The 20,931-nt window shown below is 36.6% G+C and overlaps 1 protein-coding gene across 2 annotated transcripts in view; it reads left to right on the top strand.

Annotated features, from left to right (window-relative positions):
* Cep126 (centrosomal protein 126) overlaps positions 1–20,931 on the top strand; it is a 51,496-nt gene that overhangs the window by 15,248 nt on the left and 15,317 nt on the right. For both annotated transcript variants that reach the window (XM_031343579.1, XM_031343580.1), the window contains exons 4-8: positions 1,913–2,024; positions 10,047–10,245; positions 11,644–13,750; positions 18,663–18,775; positions 19,306–19,378. In XM_031343579.1, the coding sequence (XP_031199439.1) occupies positions 1,913–2,024; positions 10,047–10,245; positions 11,644–13,750; positions 18,663–18,775; positions 19,306–19,378 (2,604 nt within the window). The remainder of the gene's footprint in view (positions 1–1,912; positions 2,025–10,046; positions 10,246–11,643; positions 13,751–18,662; positions 18,776–19,305; positions 19,379–20,931) is intronic.

The following is a 20,931-nucleotide window of genomic DNA, read 5'->3' as shown; positions in this document are numbered from 1 at the left end:
AGCCCTGGCTGTCCTGGAACTCACTTTGTAGACCAGGCTGCCCTTGAACTCAGAAATCCGCCTGCCTCAGCCTTCCAAGTGCTGGGATTAAAGGCGTGCGCCACCACTGCGCGGCCAGCTACCAATTTCTAGATGGTTTCTATCTTTACTCTTGTGGAAATGGGTAGCTGCTAGATCACCAGCTATGAAATTGATATTCTAGACAGAAAAAAGAGGAAAATAATAAAGTTATGCCAATGAATCCCCCTTAACAGAAGCCTCGTTCATGTGTTTTTATCTGTTTGGCATATGTAAGGAAATCTGGAACTTCCTCAGTGTTGGGTATGTTTCTACTCCTAACAAATATATAATATAGAGGGGCCTCACATTAAGATATGCTTATAAGAAGGGTAACTATAGTGACAACATGGAATGTGGGTAGAAGCAGAAACATACTGAAGTTAAAAGGCTAGGAGGAGACTTAATATTGGGAAGAGGTGTTAAATTTCTCAGTTGAGCTGTAACTGTATATATACATGAGGTAATCTATTCAGATATCACAATCGTTAAGATTATGAAATGTAGAAGAAGAAAAGCTACAAGGAAAACAGTGCCTTGGAGACCTGGCAGAGAGCATCACACATGGTATGCATTAATAAATAGCAATATACTGCTAGATATGGAATAGTATACTAGCATATTTTCATTATATGTCATTAATTTATTTTGATATTTTCAGACATGTATATAATATATTATTATCATATTCACCCCCATTACCCTCTATTGTGACTAGAGTTCAAGTTTGAATTAACTCCTGTGTAAGAGTATACTGGCTCTGTTTAAAAATTTTGGAAAAAATTAGAGACATTAGAATAGTGAGGAAGTAATTGACATGAATGTTTTAAAATAAAAAGGGTTTTGTTTTGTTTTAAGTGTTAGGTTTCCATGAAAAGTTAGAGCTAGAAAATCATCTGCTCTATCTCTAGGCTTGGAGAGCTACGTATATAGCATTTGACAAGTGGAACATAATGTTTCCGTAGGCAAGGGGTGCAAGAGGGGCAGCATTCTTGAAAGACAGTGAGGGGAGCATTAGAAGTAAAGCAAAGAGAATATGTTGAGTGCCAAAGTGCACATGTAGAGGCTTTGAAAGTGGATGTATACAGAAAGCAAGGTAGACTGAGAGGTTTACCAAGCAGTGTGGGGTAGCGTCTACATACCAGATGATTCTGAGGACATCACCTGGCTTCTTCTCTTACCTTCTCTTACCTTACCTTCTCAGCTGTAAAATTTAAAATAGCACCTGTGTCAGGCACAATAAGCAGACTGAAAACGTCCTTAATTAAAATAAGCTCTGTAACTGCTCAAATATTAGTTGACTTTTAAAATTTTATTCATGGAATATTTTAACATTTGCCATAAAATTTTGAGACCATGAGATCAAATATGAAGGAGTTTTTGTATACGTGTGTGTGCCTACACATTTTTCAAAGTTTCATATTTTGAAATAAATATTGTCAGGCTAGAGAGATGGCTCAGTGGTTAAGAGCACTGGCTGCTCTTCCAGAGGTTCTGAGTTCAATTCCCAGCAACCACGTGGTGGTTCACAGCCATCTATAATGAAACCTGATGCCCTCTTCTGGTGTGTCTGAAGACAGTGACAGTGTACTCATATACATAAAATAAATAAATAAATAAATCTTAAGAAAAAAGAAATAAATATTGTCATAGAAATGATGATGAAAATCTCAAAGTGATAGTTTCTTTTTTACAACTTACATGTCAAATTTAAAATATTTATCCTATTGTAAATATATTGTACAAGAGCCTTCAAATATTTTATTGGCCAATAAAATTATATATCAACAAACCACTGTTGATAGAATGATTCTTTACTGGTTTTTTCTTTGTTTGTTTTTTGCTATTCTGTTAGTTTTTCAAAATCCAGTTCCTCCATTAGAAGAGGCCCTAAAACAAATTCAAGAGTCCAACTTAAAATCAGAAGTAAACATTCCTCTTTCCCACAGGCCAGCAACAAACTGGCGGTGAGTAATTTATTATAACTTTGTTAATGTTGTCAGACTGTTATCTCTTTTTTATAATAACCATATGGCTTTATACTTGTTGAATTTGTCATCTTTTTCATTGGTTGCATATTATCTTTGTTTTATAATTTGTTTTGTTTTGTTTTGAAAAATTAAATATTAAATCAGAATTGTAGTTTGATGTCTTATACTCTAGTAGTACAAATACTGCCAATAGTGAATCATTTTCTTTGAAAAATATCAACACTGTTTTAATATATTGTTGCTTATTGTCTATCCTAAGAGATAAAATTGTTTAAATTGTTTTGATACAAATTTAGTTTAAAAAAGATTTTGTAGTTGTAGTGGTATTTTTTTCTTTACTCAGAATTTCGTTGTTGTTGTTGTTGTCTCAATAAAAACAACGGTTTTTATTTCTGGTTCTCTGCAACATTTCCTAAGTAAAGCATATAAAAGGAGCAGCATGGATTAGCCAATCACTAGGCTTCCTCCAATAAATTTATTTTTCATTTTTTCCAAATATTTTTATGTTATTATATGCATAGAACTAGATGAAGCATGGGAAAGCAATGTGGAATACAGTTAAAAATGAAATCCCTAGGGGCTAGAGAGATGTCTCAGTGCTTAAGAGCACTAGGTACTCTTTCAGAAGACCTAGGTTCAATTCCCAGAACTATATGAGCTCACAACTCTGTAACTCCAGTTCCAGGGGATCTGATGCCCTCTTACAGATATGTATGCAGACAAAACACCAATGCATATGAAATTTAAAAAATCATTTTTAATTAAAATACGTATATAATCCGTAGTATATAACCTTAAAGAGAAGTAAAATGGCATTATAGAGAGCACTGATACTGTGGGTGTAGCTCAGTGGAGAGCATTTGCCTCACCTGTGTAAGGCCTGGGATGGATCACCAGCTTCACACAAAATACGCAGATTTACATCAAATGAGTAGTAATAATCAGAATACTTACTTGTAGAAGTTGTTAATATTTCAGGTTGTAAATTTTGTTAATATTTTACCTATACAAAATATTATTTCACTTTTAGAATTTCTCTGGTCAGAAATTCTCTTGATTAGAGTTAAAACATAATTTAATCCTTTCAGTATTCTTAGAAAAGAACTGCTCTTTATTTTAAAGAATCTCACTTAAAAAGTAATACTTCAGCCAAGCTTGGAAGAAAATATGAGTTAATTAGAAAAAATGATGTACTGTAGACAGAATGATAATCACATGTAGGAAAGCAATGATAAAGTCAGGGTGAAGTGTAGTCTGACTTCCACATGCATTCTCTAGTATGTGTGTATACACACACAAAGAAATACATGTAATTTTAAAAGAAATAAAATATGCCCTATTCCTGAAATTTTAGGAGAATTTTAAGCAAATAAAATCATTTTTAAATATACTATTATAATCATTATAGACTATTGTGCATAATAAGGAGAGAGTGGATAAAAGAGAAAGAAAGGGAAGGAAGAAAACAATATTTCATGAAAAGAATACATTACAAGTTTGGTGTGATAGCATAAAGAAAATAAAAATAGCCAAGGTAAAGGTGAGAATATGCCAAGTAGAAAGAAGTTTGGAGACTTCTCAAAATAGTAAAAAATGAAGTACCATAAAAACCAGCTATTTCACCCATGGGTATATACCCAGACAACTCCATATACCACCATGGAGAGATGTTTGTACCCCCTGTTTAGTGCTCCTTTATTCTAAAGCAAAGAATTAGAATCAGATTTGTTGTCCAACAGATAAGTGGAATACACACACACACACACACACACACACACACACACACACACACACACGAATACTACTCAACTGTAAAGAAGAGTGAAGTTAAAAATGCACAGGGAAGTGGATAGACATTTACATTATCAAGTGAAGTCACACAATCTCAGAAAGAAATAAACCATATGTCCTCTCTCATATGTCTCTCTAGCCAATAATACATATGTATATGTAAACAAATATACTGTGGGTACAGTATGTAACAAGAAAAGAAAACAGCTAAATATAATAATGTGATTAGAAAGGAGTGAATACAGGAATGGATATGAGTTATGAAAAGGATATCATAAAACTAATTGTTTTCTAGTGCTAATTTCATCGTGAAAGTTCTGGGTTTTGTGATAGATGGGTACATAAAATATTCAATACTAAAAATGTAAATTTTAATGTGAAGCTTCACAATTTTCATTTCAAATGGCAATTCTAACTGGATATAAATTCATTAAGTTGTATAGACTTTGAGTCTGATTAATTTTGATGTGCAGTTTTTTTTATTTGCAAGATTTTTACAAAGAACTCCCCTGAAAAGGAGAATATGTTAACATTTTGAATTTTTTTACTTAAACTTTTTTAATCAGAAGATAGGAATCCAATTATAAATGTTAAATTTTTTTAGTCAAAATTGAAACAGAAGACTAGGAAGAGATAACCTGAAGTTTGTAATTTTATTGTTTCTTAATTTTTTTGAGTATCTTTGTTTCCCAAACCAGATGATAGTTTTGTTCAGTATACTGAACTAGAGTGCTGGATGTGTTAGAAGAATTCCAGAAATAAGGGGGAAATACTATAAATATAAGTAAACACTCTGAGGGCAGAACTTGGCCTAAAGCTATACAAATGAGTAAGATAGTCATCAAAGATAAGCACTTCTTGCCCGGTGGTGCACACCTTTTAATCCCAGCACTTGGGATGCAGAAACAGGCAGATTTCTGATTTCAAGGCCAGCCTGGTCTACAGAGTGAGTTCTAGAACAACCAGGCTACACAGAGAAACCCTGTCTCAAAAAAAACAACAAAGAAAAAAAAAGATAAGCACTTCTTACAGTTTAATTAATTTGTCTTATATGTATGTACAGTGAGGTACGTAGGAAAGGAAGCCAAGAGCCAAACCAGAAAAGGCTTTGATGAGTAGTATATTCTAGAAATAAGTCGTGAAAGAATTGGAGCAAGCTCCCAATATGTTTTAGAAGTTTTGCCAAATTATAGGGGCAGACTAACAGTTGAAAATCAGATAAACTAGTTAATCAAAGTTACTTCTTCAGAACTACAAGGAAGGAAACAGAAGGTGGGAAAGACTCAAGGATGGTTCCAGTGGCAGGATTTCATCAGTGAATAAAGAGCAAGGTGGTAAAACCACTCATCAAAACTTAGGGATGACGATAAGGGCATAGATCTCAGGTTAAACATTTTGCCACAAAAAGAAGAGTATGGCTATAAAGGAAGAGTGAACAGGTTTAGGTAGAGAGTAGTTGAAAGGAAGATAGGTGTCTTAGTTAGGGTTTCACTGCTTTGCACAGACACCATGACCAAGGCAACTTGTGTAAGGACAACATGTACGTGGGTCTGGCTTACAAGTTCAGAGGTTCAGTTCTTTATCATCAAGGCAGGAGCATGGCAATGACACACTTCCTTCTTCAACGAGGCCACACCTTCAAATAGTGCTACTCCCTGGGCCAAACATATTCAAACCACCACAAGAGGGTATGCTATAAGTTTGAAATGTAGGGTATTCAGGAGGCCTAGACTATGACTACAGATGTGACAGACATCACAGATAAAAATAAAACTAGTGGTGGTCTTGAGTTAAGCAATCAATCAGAATGCCATATGGTAACATGACAGTGTCCTTGGATAGGAACATCCTCTGGGAAGGCTACAAAACATTTGAAAGCTAGTCTTTGCTAAGTCCATACTTCCTACAAATGACAGCACCACTGTAGAGCAATGCAGTCACAGTGGGTGAACCATTTCCCAAAGAACCAACTTAGAAAGGTACCCCCAATACTGATCTAGCCCATTGAGAAAGACAAAAGGATAATGTTAACCCTTTACAGACATATTCAAATACAGAGAATATTATCACAGTCAGTTTGCACAAGCTTCCACAAGGAGTTCTGGTAGGATAGGAAGATGGTCTCCAAATTCAAAACTTCAAAAAGGCTAGCCTCAAGAGTGAGCCTGAAAAGAGTCAACCTGAGATCTATAAAAAGATGATAGCTAGAAAACAAAAGCCATTAAATACAGTGGTCACATTTCTATTTTTACAGTAATTGGGCTAAGTAGTTCATCATAAGCAAAGCAATACATTGAAGTGAAGCAAGCTAGAAATGTGTTAAGAACTAAAGTTGGAGACATGATTCAGTATGACTTAAGAATATTATGGGAAAGTTTGTCTGGACAAAAGATAACACATATTAGCCAAGGCAGTTGGTTCATAGGGAACTTCGACTTTAAATACTTCTAGTATTTTTATACAGAGACCCTTCACTTTCCAGGGTTTTTTTCTATATCAATTAGTATTTTGTGCTGGTCAGATATTCTCCATCTTAAAAACACCTCTTTTGTTCAATGAATGAAAGCATGGTTGGTGTTTGTTTGTTTGTTTGTTTTTGCTCAGCAATGTGCAGTTGTTTACAATCTAAGGGTTAAACTCTCAAAATAATTTCAATTTTTTGAAGCATTATGTTATTATTTTAGCAAATCTTTACTAAAATAACTCGTATTATGTCCTAAATAGTTATGTACTAAATAACTAAGTATAAATAAATTTTGTCTTCCTGAGAAATAATCTTCATTTTGTATCAAAATACCTAGTTTTTGTGTTTTTATAATATACTTTGACTGTGACTTTATGATTACATATATATATATATATATATATATATATACACATATATAGCATATCTTCATTTGAAAAGCAAGTATATAATATATGAGAGAAAGTACTGTGGTTAACTAATAAAAAGTTGAATTGTCCTCCCCAAATAACTGACAGTATTAAATATTACATATTAAGTATTTTATAAACTATAAATATATAAGTATGAAATTTTAGACTATTAGTGATAACTGATTGGCTTTTTGTAAATAAATTTATTACAAATGTTTATACAAAGATTAATATACTATTTTCATGTTAGAAATACATTTCAGTGGACTATAAACCTAAAATGGGTTCAGAAATAAAGTGATACTGAAAAGCGTAGTAGAGCAGGGGTCGTGGTGCTGGGGACTAAGTAGGCCTTTGCACAAGCTCTACCACTTAGCCATAGCCTCAGCCCAAGAGGTAGTTCTAGTATAGAAAATGCTAGTTGTGAATTAAAATACTTTAAGATGAGAGTGTTGTCATCTAAAACAGAAATTTGTTTGGAAAAGTAGGGACTAATGCTTAAGCCTCAATTTAAATATGAGACTCAGTTTTAGGTACTACTTCAGGTAACAATGAAATATAAAAATATTTTTAAGGTTCTAATTTTAAAATATCAGAACTAATCAACCTTCCATCACAACCAGTTTCTTATCACAAAGCTAATCTGTTTGGCATTTCTGGTGGATAAACTAACAAAATGATTTTGTTAGATATCTATCTCCAATATCCATGTATTTGTGATGAGATGGTCCTTCTGGACCACCAGTACATCTGAAATGTCTACCTTTGCTCCTCACACTAGTGGTTTAAACTAGATGGTTCGGACCATATCTGTTCATCAGACTTGAAAAGGAGAGGACAGGTGAACTTGAATCATCTGTGTACCTGTTTCAGTCAGTCAGTGTGAGGAATGTGGCTGACCAGTGGAAGATCAAGCATGAACCCCAAAGGATAAAATCAATCAAAATCCTACAGGCAGCCCAGTAATAGTTCTTAAAATCTTAATGAGGTTCTTTCTACTTGCCTGTCCAAATACTTTCCCACCTATGCAGATCCATTCCTGCTTGTCCAGCTATCTCCAATCCTGATCCCTACTTCTCTGGCCAGCCGTCTGCTTCACGGGCCCCATTGCTATCCCATCATCCCCAAAGTCTTCCTAACTACTCAGTTGTTTTTCCCACCCCCAAGACCTGTGTCCTTCCATCTGCCCCCACTACTCTTCCAAAGACCTTTTTACAAGCCCCATTACTATCTTATCCTATCAGATATCTCCCTCACCCTCCAACCCCGGTTACTTCTGGCTTTTCTAGCAATTTCCCTAATCTACCAGACCCTATTCCTTCTGGGCCACCTGCCCTTCGACCTCCCCCATCTCAAAGTTCTCCCAACATTCCTGAGCCTGACTCACAGAACAAATTATTTTATAAAACTTTCAGACCCAAACAGTTGCTTGCAGCACAGCATTCTACCCAAGCAACTCTAATGCCTGCACTTATCCGCCGTTCCCTTCCAGCTCGACTAGCTGTTTCCCCAAACCCCTTGGAAACTCTCCCTGTTTTGAAACCTTCCAGTTTATCCAGACATCCGAGTCAACCAGTCCCATCCCTCTCTTGTATCACTCCTTTGCCTGAACATTCTTCTAGTTTTGATGCTTGTCAGTCAGTTCAGAAATCTGTTCCACAAGCCACCACATTGTCAAATCAGTGCCAGGCCTTTACAGACCATCTGCCTGCCTTGATTCTCTCCCACCCACCTCCCTGTCATTCTCCATCCTCTTCTTTGCCGTCGTCACCTTCTTCTTCCACATCCTCTCCATCCTTGGGAGCAATCTCTTCTTCTTCATCCATATGTTCTTCTCCTTCACCTCCTCCTCCTACCTCCCCTCTCTTACCTGTTTCATCTATCCCTCTTTTGCCCTCCCCCTTGAATTCATCTCCCTCTCCCTGTTTGCCTCCAGCTTATCTGGCTTTTCCCTCTCCAGTGTCTCCTCCTTCCTCCTCTTTTATGATTTCTTCTTCCTTTCCTCCCATGCTTCACTCTATCTCAATCTCTACTTCCCCATCTCCTTTGATTCCTATCCATCCCTTCAATCCTCCTCACTGGGGGAAGAAAGTAGAGAAGAGGAGAGAAGAAAGTGGAGTAGAGAAGAAAGGAATAGAGAAGAAAAAGTTGAGAGACGGCAACTTTAAAGGTAAATAAATTCAGTTTATTAGACATTTCGTAGATTTAGCTCTTATTTTGTTTGGGAAGGGTGACTAAAGGGGAAAGATAATGTAAAAGTAGAAAAGTATTTAAAAAAAAAAAAACAGACAAACATGCCATCAGTCTTCAAGAAATTGTAGTAAATACCTTCTCACTAGCCCTGAACTCTGGTGATAACAAAGGAATAATCAGGAATGTAGTAATCATTGACCTCAACAATTCTGGTCTGTCTAAATGAAGACATATATGGGTATTGGAGATAGTTATATGTCACATGTGGCAATATGCCACCTTCAAAATGTTTTTCCTGATTTATTTGAAAATAACAGAGTTGGTAACAAATGTCCTTGGAATTCATACAACTGGCCCTAGTACAGGAGTCCTACTCTATACCCTTTATCACCACGTTATCCTTGGAGAAATTGGATTTTTCACTTGGTGTCTATACTAAAATGTAACAAAAGTAACATTTTCCAAGAAACACAAAAGAATCTAACAGAAGAGGTACCCTGAGTTTCCAGGCAATATAACATTGTGGTAATGTCCTGACTGGACACACTAAAAGTAGACGTCATTGAAGACACTCCTTCTAAAGCATAAAAAATAAAAAAAAATTTTAAAAAAGCCTGTATTTCTGATTATATTCCTGAAAAAAACTGAAAACAATGGTTTATGTTCATGGTTGCGGAAAAGCCACACTCCCATATAGGGAGAACATCCATACCTGCACCGACAAAGCAGCGTTCATAATTTCCATCTGCTTGAATCTCAGCCAGCTCTTTCAGGGATATAGGAATACCCACTGGCCATGACACCAAGAACAAAAACTAGTAAATATTAAAATATATATCTAGAGAAAGGAAAACTGTCTATAAATTCACAGGATTTCTACCCCAGCCCAAATGATAAAAGAATGGAATATAGTAATCAAAGTCATGAATGAATGAGCATCCTTATGTGATGATCTTCTTTACTGGCCCTCTGGTCTCATTGCCTTGAAGTCCCATTATAATTTATCTATATATTTCTCCAATATCCTTATATGTAACTATCTGGACACATGCACATAGTACACAGTTATGTCATGTATGTACTTAAATAAGTTAATTTCAGTTAAATGTACTAAATCTTTTCATATCTTATTCACAGAGGTATAGATTCTGCCTTGCCTTCAACGTTGTCAAAAAATGATCAGAAGCATCAAAAACATCTCATACACAGGATTAACCCTAATAAAGAAATGAAGGAGAACAACATAGCAAACCTAGCTACTAAGAAAGATGTGTTGCAGCTTAAACTGGAGGAGACACAGAAGCTCCTAGAGAATCAACATTTAAGTGATTTGCAAGTATGAACTATAACTATTTTAATCTGTAGTATAATTCTGCCCTACTTCTCAGTGTTCGCCAAAAGGAGGCAAAAAATACTGCAGATGAGTCAGCACAACTTCATCACAAATGCTAAGAGAAAACTTGGAGGTTTTTTTCTGACCTTTTCTCGTTTTTCTTTCTGCTTCTTCTTTTTTCATCTATTTAAAAAATATATATATGCTTTGTGAATGTTATTTTCTGACAAACATAAGAGGTGTTTGAAGGTATAGTGTAATATAAGTATTATTATTTGAGATTATATTACAAAAATGACCTAAAATTTTTAAAGCATATAGATATTAGGTTATTAATTAAAAGAGCAGCAAGTGCTCTTTACTACTGAGCCATCTCTCTATCCCCTAGAACCAAAGTTTTTGAACATAAATCCATGTACTTCCATAAAAAAATGCAAAATAAGTTTAAGACTACTCCATGGATCTCATTTGGGAATTGAACCAGCAAGGCCCTGGCATAGATTTTGTTGGTATTTTGTTTTGACACAGGATCTAATTTAGCCTAGACTGGCCTCAAACTCACTATTTAACCAAGTCTATCCTTGAACTTCTGGTCTTCCCTAGCATGTTTATTTTTATGAAGATCTTTGTCTATTACATAAAACCAGAGTTGAAAACCTTACTCCAAACCTTTATAAAAAATATATATTTCCTACCAACAGAAAGTTCATATTAGGATCATAGAAGTTCATTTTCTTTCTTTTTTTTTTTTTAATTCTTCTTTATTGTTTGAGACTTTAATAAGTGCTCATAATACTGACCTTCTAATTCCTCCCCTATTCCTGACAACCACCACTTTTCTCTCTCAACCTGGCATGCTTTGTTGTTTAAACCCTCTGCCAGCACTTAGTGTGGCCTATGTGGTCCTCTGTGTAGAATGACCAGTAGGCCTGGGGTAGCCTCTGCCGAATCACCATGTCTCAGCCTGAAAGGGTTAGGGCTCATGAAGACACATTCTAGCCGGAGAGCTGCTGGTAACTGATGACTGCTGTGGCAGAGAACGTTTAAGAGGCTCTTTAAGTCTAATGAAGGTTTCAGGAAGAATATATAATTTATAAACAAGTATTTTTCAGAATGAATTTAGTATTAAGAAACTTCATACCCTAGATGGAATACGGTTATTTCTGATCTGTCTTGATGGCCAGAACAGTTGAGCAGTTAATTTGGGAGTTGAAATGAAATGAAATATTATGATTTTGTTACTTTCTTACTTTTTGCCATGAGGTGTGCTGCAAAGGTGAAGGTTATATTATACCTGTACTATTTAAAGTCACATTATTTGCTGTGTCAAGGAGGACTAAACACAGTAATAATAGTGTGAGTCTACAGCACAAAACAGTGTTCTTTTGTTTTCCCCCTCAGAAATTTTGTGATGAAGTTAATCAGATAACCAATTCTGAAACTCTCTCAAGTATAGACAGTCTTGAGGCTGGAGAACGTGAAGAAATATACATCACACTTAGTATGGAGCCTTCCATGTCAACCCAGCAGAACTCTGCTCCCCTCAAGTCAGCAGATCTACAATCAGTTCATTTAAACTGCTTTGATGAAGATAAACTGTCATTCTCTAAAACTCAGCATATAAGCAATTGGCTTATAAACTTAGATGCTCAAAATACTCAGCCAGTTACATCTTTTTCAGATATTTTAATTAAATCTAATGTTCTACCCTCATGGGAATGTTTGAACAATAAAGAACAAAATCCACCTGCTTTGAGCAGAGCTGTGGGAAAAACCAAAAGAGCTACTAGTGACTCAGTGGTCTTTGTGTGCAGTCCGTCCGTAGTTACACTAGATAAAAAAGGAGAAAACACTGCTGAAAGTAATGCTGTGAGGACAAGTGATCCCACTGATGGAGCTCTACAAAGGGAGAGGCTGCCACGAACTGAGAACCCAACATTTAAAGTCAGTCGAGCCTGGACTACTCCAGAATCTCTAACCCAGGAAACAGCTTCATTTTCCATCCAAGAGAGACCTTCTGAGTTAACTTGGGAAAGCAGAACTGCTTCAGTTCCTGCTTCATCTGTACCAGTTTTGTCACCTATTTCACAGTCAGGTGGGCCTTTAGCAGAGGACAACACACAAATAAAAGAAATTGACCCTGTGCAGTGTTCTGACAAGTTAGATGAATTGAAGAATATGGAACATGAAAAGATAAACCATCTTAACTGTAATAAAGAAGAGTCTTTATTTTCAGACAATTTTCAGACCACCTGTGCACTTCAAAATTCTAATTCAAATGTTAGAAAACGAGAAGGGAGTGGCCCATCATCACCCCTGTGTAACGACCCTCCTGACTGTAACTTGCTAGACCAGCACACCATGAAACACAGCATCCATGAACAAAGTGGGGGGCGGCTACTTAAGAGTATATTAAAGAAAGAATCCAGATATGAACATAATTATTTGAGAGCGTTAGTTATGAATCAGGGTTTTAAGTTTAGACACGAAAAGGCAGAAACTGTTAGAGATAGTATTGAATTAACAAAACAGAAAGGGAAAGGTGCAGAAATATCAAAGACTAGTAAAAAACTGCGGTGGTTTGATGAAAGTGCTAACATAGAAAATGCTGTAGATGATGGCCACCCAGTAAGGAACAGAGCAGGAATAGCTCCACAGTGGTTACAGCACTGTCACACCAACAGTGTCACCTGCAACCTGACAAGTTTTCCTGAATGTCCTGTACATTCTGCTGCTGGAAAGAAAGCCAAGGCTGATTCTGTCTCAGAAAATGTTACTGATTTAGGAGGATATGAGATGGACAGTGTGCCTTTGAACTCTTTTGTATCTTTAGGCTATAGCTCTGCCAAACAAGCCTGGTCAGTCTGCAGAAGGGAAGAGAGCAAAGCCCCTGTACATGCTAGTTACTCTAAGACTCAAAAAACTAAGTCTCAGAGAGGAGCAAAATTCACTAGAAGAACAGGGTCTTCAAAGGTCCAGAAAGGACTTGGACAAAACAGAAAACCCACTGTCAGCCAACCACAGTCTGCAAGCAAAGCCAACACTCTAGCCCAAACTCAGGGTAAACTAATTATACCTCATCCTCCACCTAAACCACCAACAAACATTAAAAGTGGTAAAAATATACAAGTGTCTCCATGTCAGTCAGCAATACCTGAACATTCTCAAAATGTCATGATGCAGAGCTGTGTAAGTTCAGCATCTGCGCTTCAAACAGAGTACCATTTGAACCAGGGGACTCAAGAAAGTAGTCTCCAATTCTCAGACACTTGTTCCAACCTCCCTGCTGTGAGTCCAACTCTACCAACTCCTCACTCTTCTGAGTGCCAAACCTCAGCAAAAGCCAATTCAAATGACACAGCTTTCCAGAAAGATGGAACAGTATATTGTTCCTATAGAAGTCCTGTTTATGAGGAAAACTATCAGTCTTTGACTCATTGGAATACTGAAGAACCAGTTCTTCCGTGGAGAAAAAGAATCAATGAACTCCAAGGTGATAGGACCACTGGTAAGTATAAAATTTAAAATTTATACCTTTTTTTTTTTTTGGTGGGGGAGACGGTTTCAGGACAGGGTTTCTCTGTATAGCCATGGCTGCCCTGGAACAGAAGAGGGTGTCAGATCCCCATGCAACTTGAGGTACAGATTCTTGTTAGCCACCTTTCATAAGTGCAAGCAAGCCCCGGTCCTCTGTAATAAAGACAAGAGCTCTAAACTAATGAGCCATCTCTCTAGCCCCAAGGCTTTTCATCAGTTAAATGGATACAAACTATATTAGTAGGTAGAAAATCAAATGTAAAGAATGTAACCTAAATCTCTTCAGTTCTTCTCTACAAAAATCTAGGTTTTAAATTTCTTTTACTGAAAGTTTCTCGTGGTTTAACATTAATTTTGTAATATCTCTAAAAACAATATATCAAATTAGATAATATAAAATAAATAATGATGGAATTCTTTTTCATGTTCTATCTAACCATCATTGATATTTTAATTCAGCTCTCAGTGGTTCTAAGTCCTGTATTTCTTTTTTTAACTAAAACCCTGTGATAAACAGTTGTTAAGAAAATATGAGCTGGGCAGTGGTGGCGCATAATCCCAGCACTTGGGAGGCAGAGACAGGTAGATTTCTGAGTGCAAGGCCAGCCTGGTCAACAGAGGTTGGTTTTCTGTTTTGTACAAGTCCTTTCTGGACCTTTGAAGACCCTGTTCTTCTAGAGAACTAAAAGAAAGAAAGAGAGGGGGGATGGAAAGAAAGGGAAAAAGGAAGAAAGATAGGAAGAGTGAGAAAAGGAGGGAGGAAGGGAAGGAGGAAGGAAGGAAGATAGATGAGAGTCTACAGTAATCAAGAAAAGTAAGAGTTGTTCAGATGGCTTATACATTAAAAGATGTTATCTTTGTTCTATGGGAATTTATTCATTTGTTTCTATTCTGCTGAGATCATTTCTGTCCTCAGCACATGAGCCAAAAGTGAGGAGAGAGAGAGAGAGAAATTTGGAAGTGGGTTAGGAAAGAATTGGGAGAGCTACCATGGCTTCTGTTTTGTCAATTGAATATTAGGAGAGTGAGTATGGAAGCAAGACTGAAGGCTGTGAATAATGAAGAGAGACTGAGAAACAAAAAACACTGATAAAGATTAGTAAAATGATTGTGGAAGTAATAAAACCAAGAAAAGCAGAATATAACTGAAACATGTCACATGGGGTCGTATTCCAAAGCGCAGACTAATTCCTTACAGTGAAATAATTATACCTATCCTCATCTGAACATGAACAAAAATTTATAAGGAATGAGCCTATCTATTTAGAAGGGGCTCAGACAAAGGAAAAATTAAACCTTAGGGGCAAAGGATGTCAACCAAAAGAAACTTAGGATGAGAAAGTGGCAGAGAACACAGTGTTGCCTGCTACTGATAAATAAAACATGCTTTACTCCACAGACAGGACAAGATTCCATACTAAATACAAAGCTGGGTGGAAATGGCAATTTAAACAAAATTGGAAAAATAATCAAAATGTTTTAGATTTCAGAGGGTTAGACCTAGAAATTTTAATAATGGTATCTCTTTTTTTTTAATTTTTATTTATTTATTATATGTAAGTACACTATAGCTGTCTTCAGACACCCCGGAAGAGGGCATCAGGTCTCATTACAGATGGTTGTGAGCCACCATGTGGTTGCTGGGATCTGAACTCAGGACCTTTGGAAGGGCAGTCGGTGTTCTTACCCACTAAGCCATCTCTCCAGCCCAATAATGGTATCTCTTAAATAACATTTAAAATATAAGCCTGTCAAAATAATTGACTATAAAGATTTTAATGACACCAACAGAGAAGACTAAAAATACCATAAAGAGAAATGAAAGAACATCTGAGTGGAGAAGAAAATGCATACATGTTGAGGCCATGTAGTCCCAACAGGCTCTGTGAAAGTTGCCATACTCTAATGTTTACATTATAAATTGCACATACCAAGAATATCTGAGACAATCTCAAGAACAAAGTTTAAAACTTTCATTAGATAGTGTATCTAAAGCTACAATAATTAGCAGTGTGGCATCTGCAGAATGATATTTATATCAAAAGAATACAGGCTCGCATAATTAACTGCTTGATTTTTAACAAAGTTGGCAATGCATACCAGGGAAAGGGGGTTCATTTTGTCATTCAGTTGTGTCAGTAACCCTTCATTCACTCATATAAAAAAAATAAATTCCATGTAAATTGTAGATTTAAACTTGAAAAATAAAAAAGCTGTAGACATGATATTTTAGAATAATATGAGATTTCTTTTACTCTATGGGAAAAACTATAAACTATTAAGAATGATACTTGGCTGGGCATTGGTGGCACACGCCTTTAACCCTAGCACTTGGGAGGCAGAGACAGGTGGATTTCTGAGTTCCAGGCCAGCCTGGTCTACAGAGTGAGTTCTAGGACATCCGGGGCTATACAGAGAAACCCTGTCTTGAAAAAAAAAAAAAACAACAACAACAACAAAAAAGAATGATACTTGTACATTAAAACTGGAGGTTTCTTAAATACAAAAAAATCAACAGGTTGAAATGATACACCACCAAAAGGGGAAAAGATATTTGTAATGCACTGAACTAATCAAGACTCATAGGCAAAATGTATAAAAGACTACAAAAATATAAAAATATCTCCAGGTCTAAGCCAGGGAAGCTGTACCCAGGAAAGAGATATAAAGAGGTCTGTTGCAAAACATTGATTTAAATTAATATGGAGCTCAGCTAGGCAAATCTAACATTTGTAGGACAAATTATAAGAATAAACTAAATGACTGCACAACAGCTATCACCAGTATCCACAGTGGTTGAATCAAAGTCCATCATAATTATCTAGATTGTCTGCCACAAAGAAACTTCATGTACAAAATACTGTCACAGCAATATTGATAGTAGTCTTTAACTGAACAACTGCAGACTACAGATAACTCATCAAAAAGATCATCACTGGACTAGGAAGATAATGCATCTAGTAAGGAACTTGACTTGCAAACCTGAGGACCTGAGTTCATTTCCTAGAACCTAAATTAATGAAAAATTAAGGTTGGAGAGATAGCTTGCCAATTAAAAGCACTGGTTGTCTGGGCTGGAGAGATGGCTCAAGGGTTAAGAGCACTCACTGTCACTGCTCTTCCAAAGGTCCTGAATCCAATTCCCAACAACCACATGGTGGCTCACAACCATCTGTAATGAGTCCTCTTCTGGTGTGTCTGAAGACAGCTACAGTGTACTCACATACATAAAATAAATAAATAAATCTTTAAAAAAAAAAAAAAAGCACTGGTTGTTCTTATAAAGGACCTGGGTTCAATTCCCAGCACCCATATGGTGGTTCACAAACACCTGGAACTCAAGTTCTTGAGGATCCAGTGTTCTTTTCTGACCTCCATGGACACCAAGTACACAGGTGGTGCTTAGGTGTAGGCAAAACACCAGAAAATAAAATGAATAAATCTAATTCTAAAAAGTTTAGCCAGGCAGTGGTGGTGCATGCCTTTAATCTCAGCACTTGGGAGGCAGAGGCAGGTGGATTCCTGAGTTCTAGGCCAGCCTGGTCTACAGAGTGAGTTCCAGGACAGCCAGAGCTACACAGAGAAACCCTGTCTCAAAAAGAAAAAAGTTTAATGCAACAAGTATGATGTCATACGCTTTTAATCCTTATGAAGTTGTCCTCTGACCTACACACACATACACAAAAAACCACAAAGCAAAATACTAGAATAAGCTTTTCATAAATAAAAGCCATCAGATAGACAATAAACATGCAAATGTACACTTAGACTCTAGGTACAGCTGCATACATCTGAGTAGCTAAAAATAGACACATTACCACTGGTTGGTAAAGTTTTATATGAACTAAAAATTCTCATATCTACAAAAATTGGGCATATGTAGATCCTATGATCCAACAATTCTAGACCAACAAATTGTGCATGTTACATCACAATATATTTTGGATAATTATAAATATTTCTTTTGAACTATTACATGCTTTTGCTCTCATTATTAATCATGTTTCAATGCACAGCTTTCAACTGTCTTACCATTTATGAGGATGTTAGTATAATATCAACTCATATCTCATGCCAAAGTATACTTTAAGGTAGATTCAGTCTTCTACTTTTTTATAATTTCTAAGTTTATGACACGAAATATGAAGTAGGCACAGTGGCATTACACTGTCAAGACTGGTGGGGGAACTGTACAAGAGTGAGGGATGTGTCAGCCTTAGATGACTCTTACTCTCCTGCCTTTAAATTATTTGTATCATCTTTGGGGATTAGTGTTGTAAGGATGAGGTCTTGTAAATAGTCATATAAAAGCATAGGAAAACAATGTCCTATGTCCAACACCGCACCCTAAATACGATGGGAGGAGCACCCATGTACCCATACTTCACCAAACGCTACGACATCACAAATGAGAACCTGTTCAGGTACTACTTGAAGTGCACAAGTCTACTTCCCTGGCACACTAGTGCACTGCTAAAATAGGAAGAGCACAGAAGAAGGTCAGTGCCATTGACAACCTCTTGCCCTTGAATTTACTATACAGTGTACCTCTGCCTTGCTGACAATTAATGGGGCCGTGAATAAAGTTTCACTTCTGATTTTTTTGAAAATGTAAATTGGAATCCTACAATGTTCTTCTTATATAACAATAACATGTCTTGTGTTTCTTCGTGGAATTCCTCAAACTCTGCTCCTTAGCAGGAACTGTGTTGAATGCATCCTTGCAAATGTCTCATGTTAGAACTCAGAGAAGCTTAATAAACTCTGCTGGCCATATAGAGGATATATGTGCAGAACTTTCTGCATTGACAGTAACTTTAAATGAGTGAGTAGATACATATTACCTACTCAATTATAACTTCTTATATTAACATTTGTTTAAGATTCTACTGTTACAAGAAGAAAGAAAATTGTTGAAAATAAATGGAAAAAACTGTTAGAACAGAAAAAGAAAACCTCTGGATCTGTAGGAACGAAATACATCGAGCAAATAACTGTAAGTATAGTCTTAGCAAAATTCTCTTTTAGTAGTGGAAAACTACTTAAAAGACAGATGTTCTTGCCAGGCAGTGGTGGCGCACACCTTTAATCCCAGCACTTGGGATGCAGAGGCAGGCATATTTCTGAGTTCAAGGCCAGCCTGGTCTACAGAGTGAATTCCAGGACAACCAGGGCTACACAGAGAAACCCTGTCTCAACCCCACCCCCCCAAAAAAGACAGATGTTCTTAATGTAAACTGTAACTCAACATAAATGTAAATATAGCCAAAGTCATTCATGATACAGTCTTGGAAGCTTGTTGTACTCATTTGCTATATTTGAATGAGTTCATATGATCAATTACCAGTGAAGGCTTTTAACCATCTTTAAATAGTTATTGCTGGAGCAAGAGAAATATTAAGAGACTGGCAACTTATATGAACAGTGATAACTAAAAATACCAACAATTAAAAGTTCTTTAAAGACCATGAGCATATAATGAATTTTAAACGTGGAATTATATTTTTATTTAAACTATTTTTATAGCATTTTGGACAAAATGTCCCACCAAGTACGAGTGAACCAATACAAGCTACAAGAGGTGTCAAGACTGAAGAAGGTATGTTTTACTGTACATGTTTTCTTTTTTTCCCTTTTACTATAAATAGATTTTTGTCTCACATAGTATTTTCTGATTACACTCCCCTCGCTCTTCTCCCAGTTCCTCCCCACCTACTCTCCCATCTGGACCTACCCCCTTTCTGTGTCACACTAGAAAAAAAAACAGGCTTCAAAGGGATAATAATAAAATAAAATGTAACAAAATACAATAATAAGGTAAAACAAAAACTAAGCCATTGGAATTAGACAAAACAAACAGAAAAGCCTAAGAAACAGAGGCCCTCTCATGTGCAAACTCAAGAATCCAAAAAGACACTAGAGCCAGAATATATACTCAAAAGGCCTGTAGGCTAAAAAGAAAACAAAATATATAAATAAAATATAAGTAATAAGATACATTTTTTGAAAAAGAAAAAGTCTGCCAGGAGGTGGTGACATATACCATTAATCCCAGCACTTGGGAGGCAGTGGCAGGCAGATCTATGAGTGAGTTCAAGGCCATCCTGATCGAGATGCGTAGGTTAGGTACATACATACATACATACATACATACATACATACTGTACTGGCTGGTTTTGTGTCAACTTGACAAAAGCCAGAGTTATTACAGAGAAAGGAGCCTCCCTTGAGGAAATGCCTCCCTTGAGGAAATGCCTCCATGAGATCCAGCTGTAAGGCATTTTTGCAATTAGTGATGGGGTGGGGGGCATTGTGGGTGGTGACATCTCTGAGCTGGTAGTCTTGGATTCTATAAGAAAACAAGGTGAGCTGGGCAGTGGTGATGCACACCTTTAATCCCAGCACCTGGGAGGCAAAGGCAGGCAGATTTCTGAGTTCGAGGACAGCCTGATCTACAAAGTGAGTTCTAGGACAGCCAGGGCTATACAGAGAAAGCTAAACAAACAAGGGGAAGCAAGCCCTTGAAGGAAACTAAATTCTTGTTTGCAAACAATTATCAATTGGAGGTAGCTTCTGGGCTAAGGGTAAGAATGTTTGTTCACTTCTTCAGCTCTTAGAGCCCAGCTCATACAAACCCTGTGCATGCTGCCTCTGAATCTCTGAGTTCATGTGTACAATCAAGCTTGTTGATTTAGATAGAACTCCTTGTTTCCTTGATATCCTTTCCCTTCTGGCTCTTTCACTTTTTCTGCTTCTTGTTTGAGGGGTTTTCTTATGCTTCAGAGGAGGGATTTGATTGAAACATCCCATTTAGAGCTGAGTGTTCCAAAGTCTCACTCGCTGCATATTCTCTGGCTGTGGGTATCTATTCCTTCCATCTGCTGCAGGTGAAAACTTCTCTGATGTTAGTTGAAAAAGCCCTGATCTATGACTATAGCAGAATATCATTAGGAATCATTTTATTGCTGCATTTTAATTTGTTTGTCTTTGTTTTGTTTTTGAATAGTAGTATTAGGTTTTATTATATGTCCCTGGGCAGTCTAGTCTCAGGTTCTTGATCACTAAAGCAGTGTGAAGTGGACCTTCAGTCAAATCACATATTGCTTGGTTACTCCAACAAGCTTTTTTTTTTCTTTTTTTTTTTTTTTTTTT

This window comes from Mastomys coucha, unplaced genomic scaffold (genome assembly GCF_008632895.1).
Source record: "Mastomys coucha isolate ucsf_1 unplaced genomic scaffold, UCSF_Mcou_1 pScaffold23, whole genome shotgun sequence".
Lineage (NCBI taxonomy): Eukaryota > Metazoa > Chordata > Mammalia > Rodentia > Muridae > Mastomys > Mastomys coucha.
The sequence above is the reverse complement of the archived record's forward strand: the minus strand, read 5'-3'. Positions and strand labels throughout refer to the sequence as shown.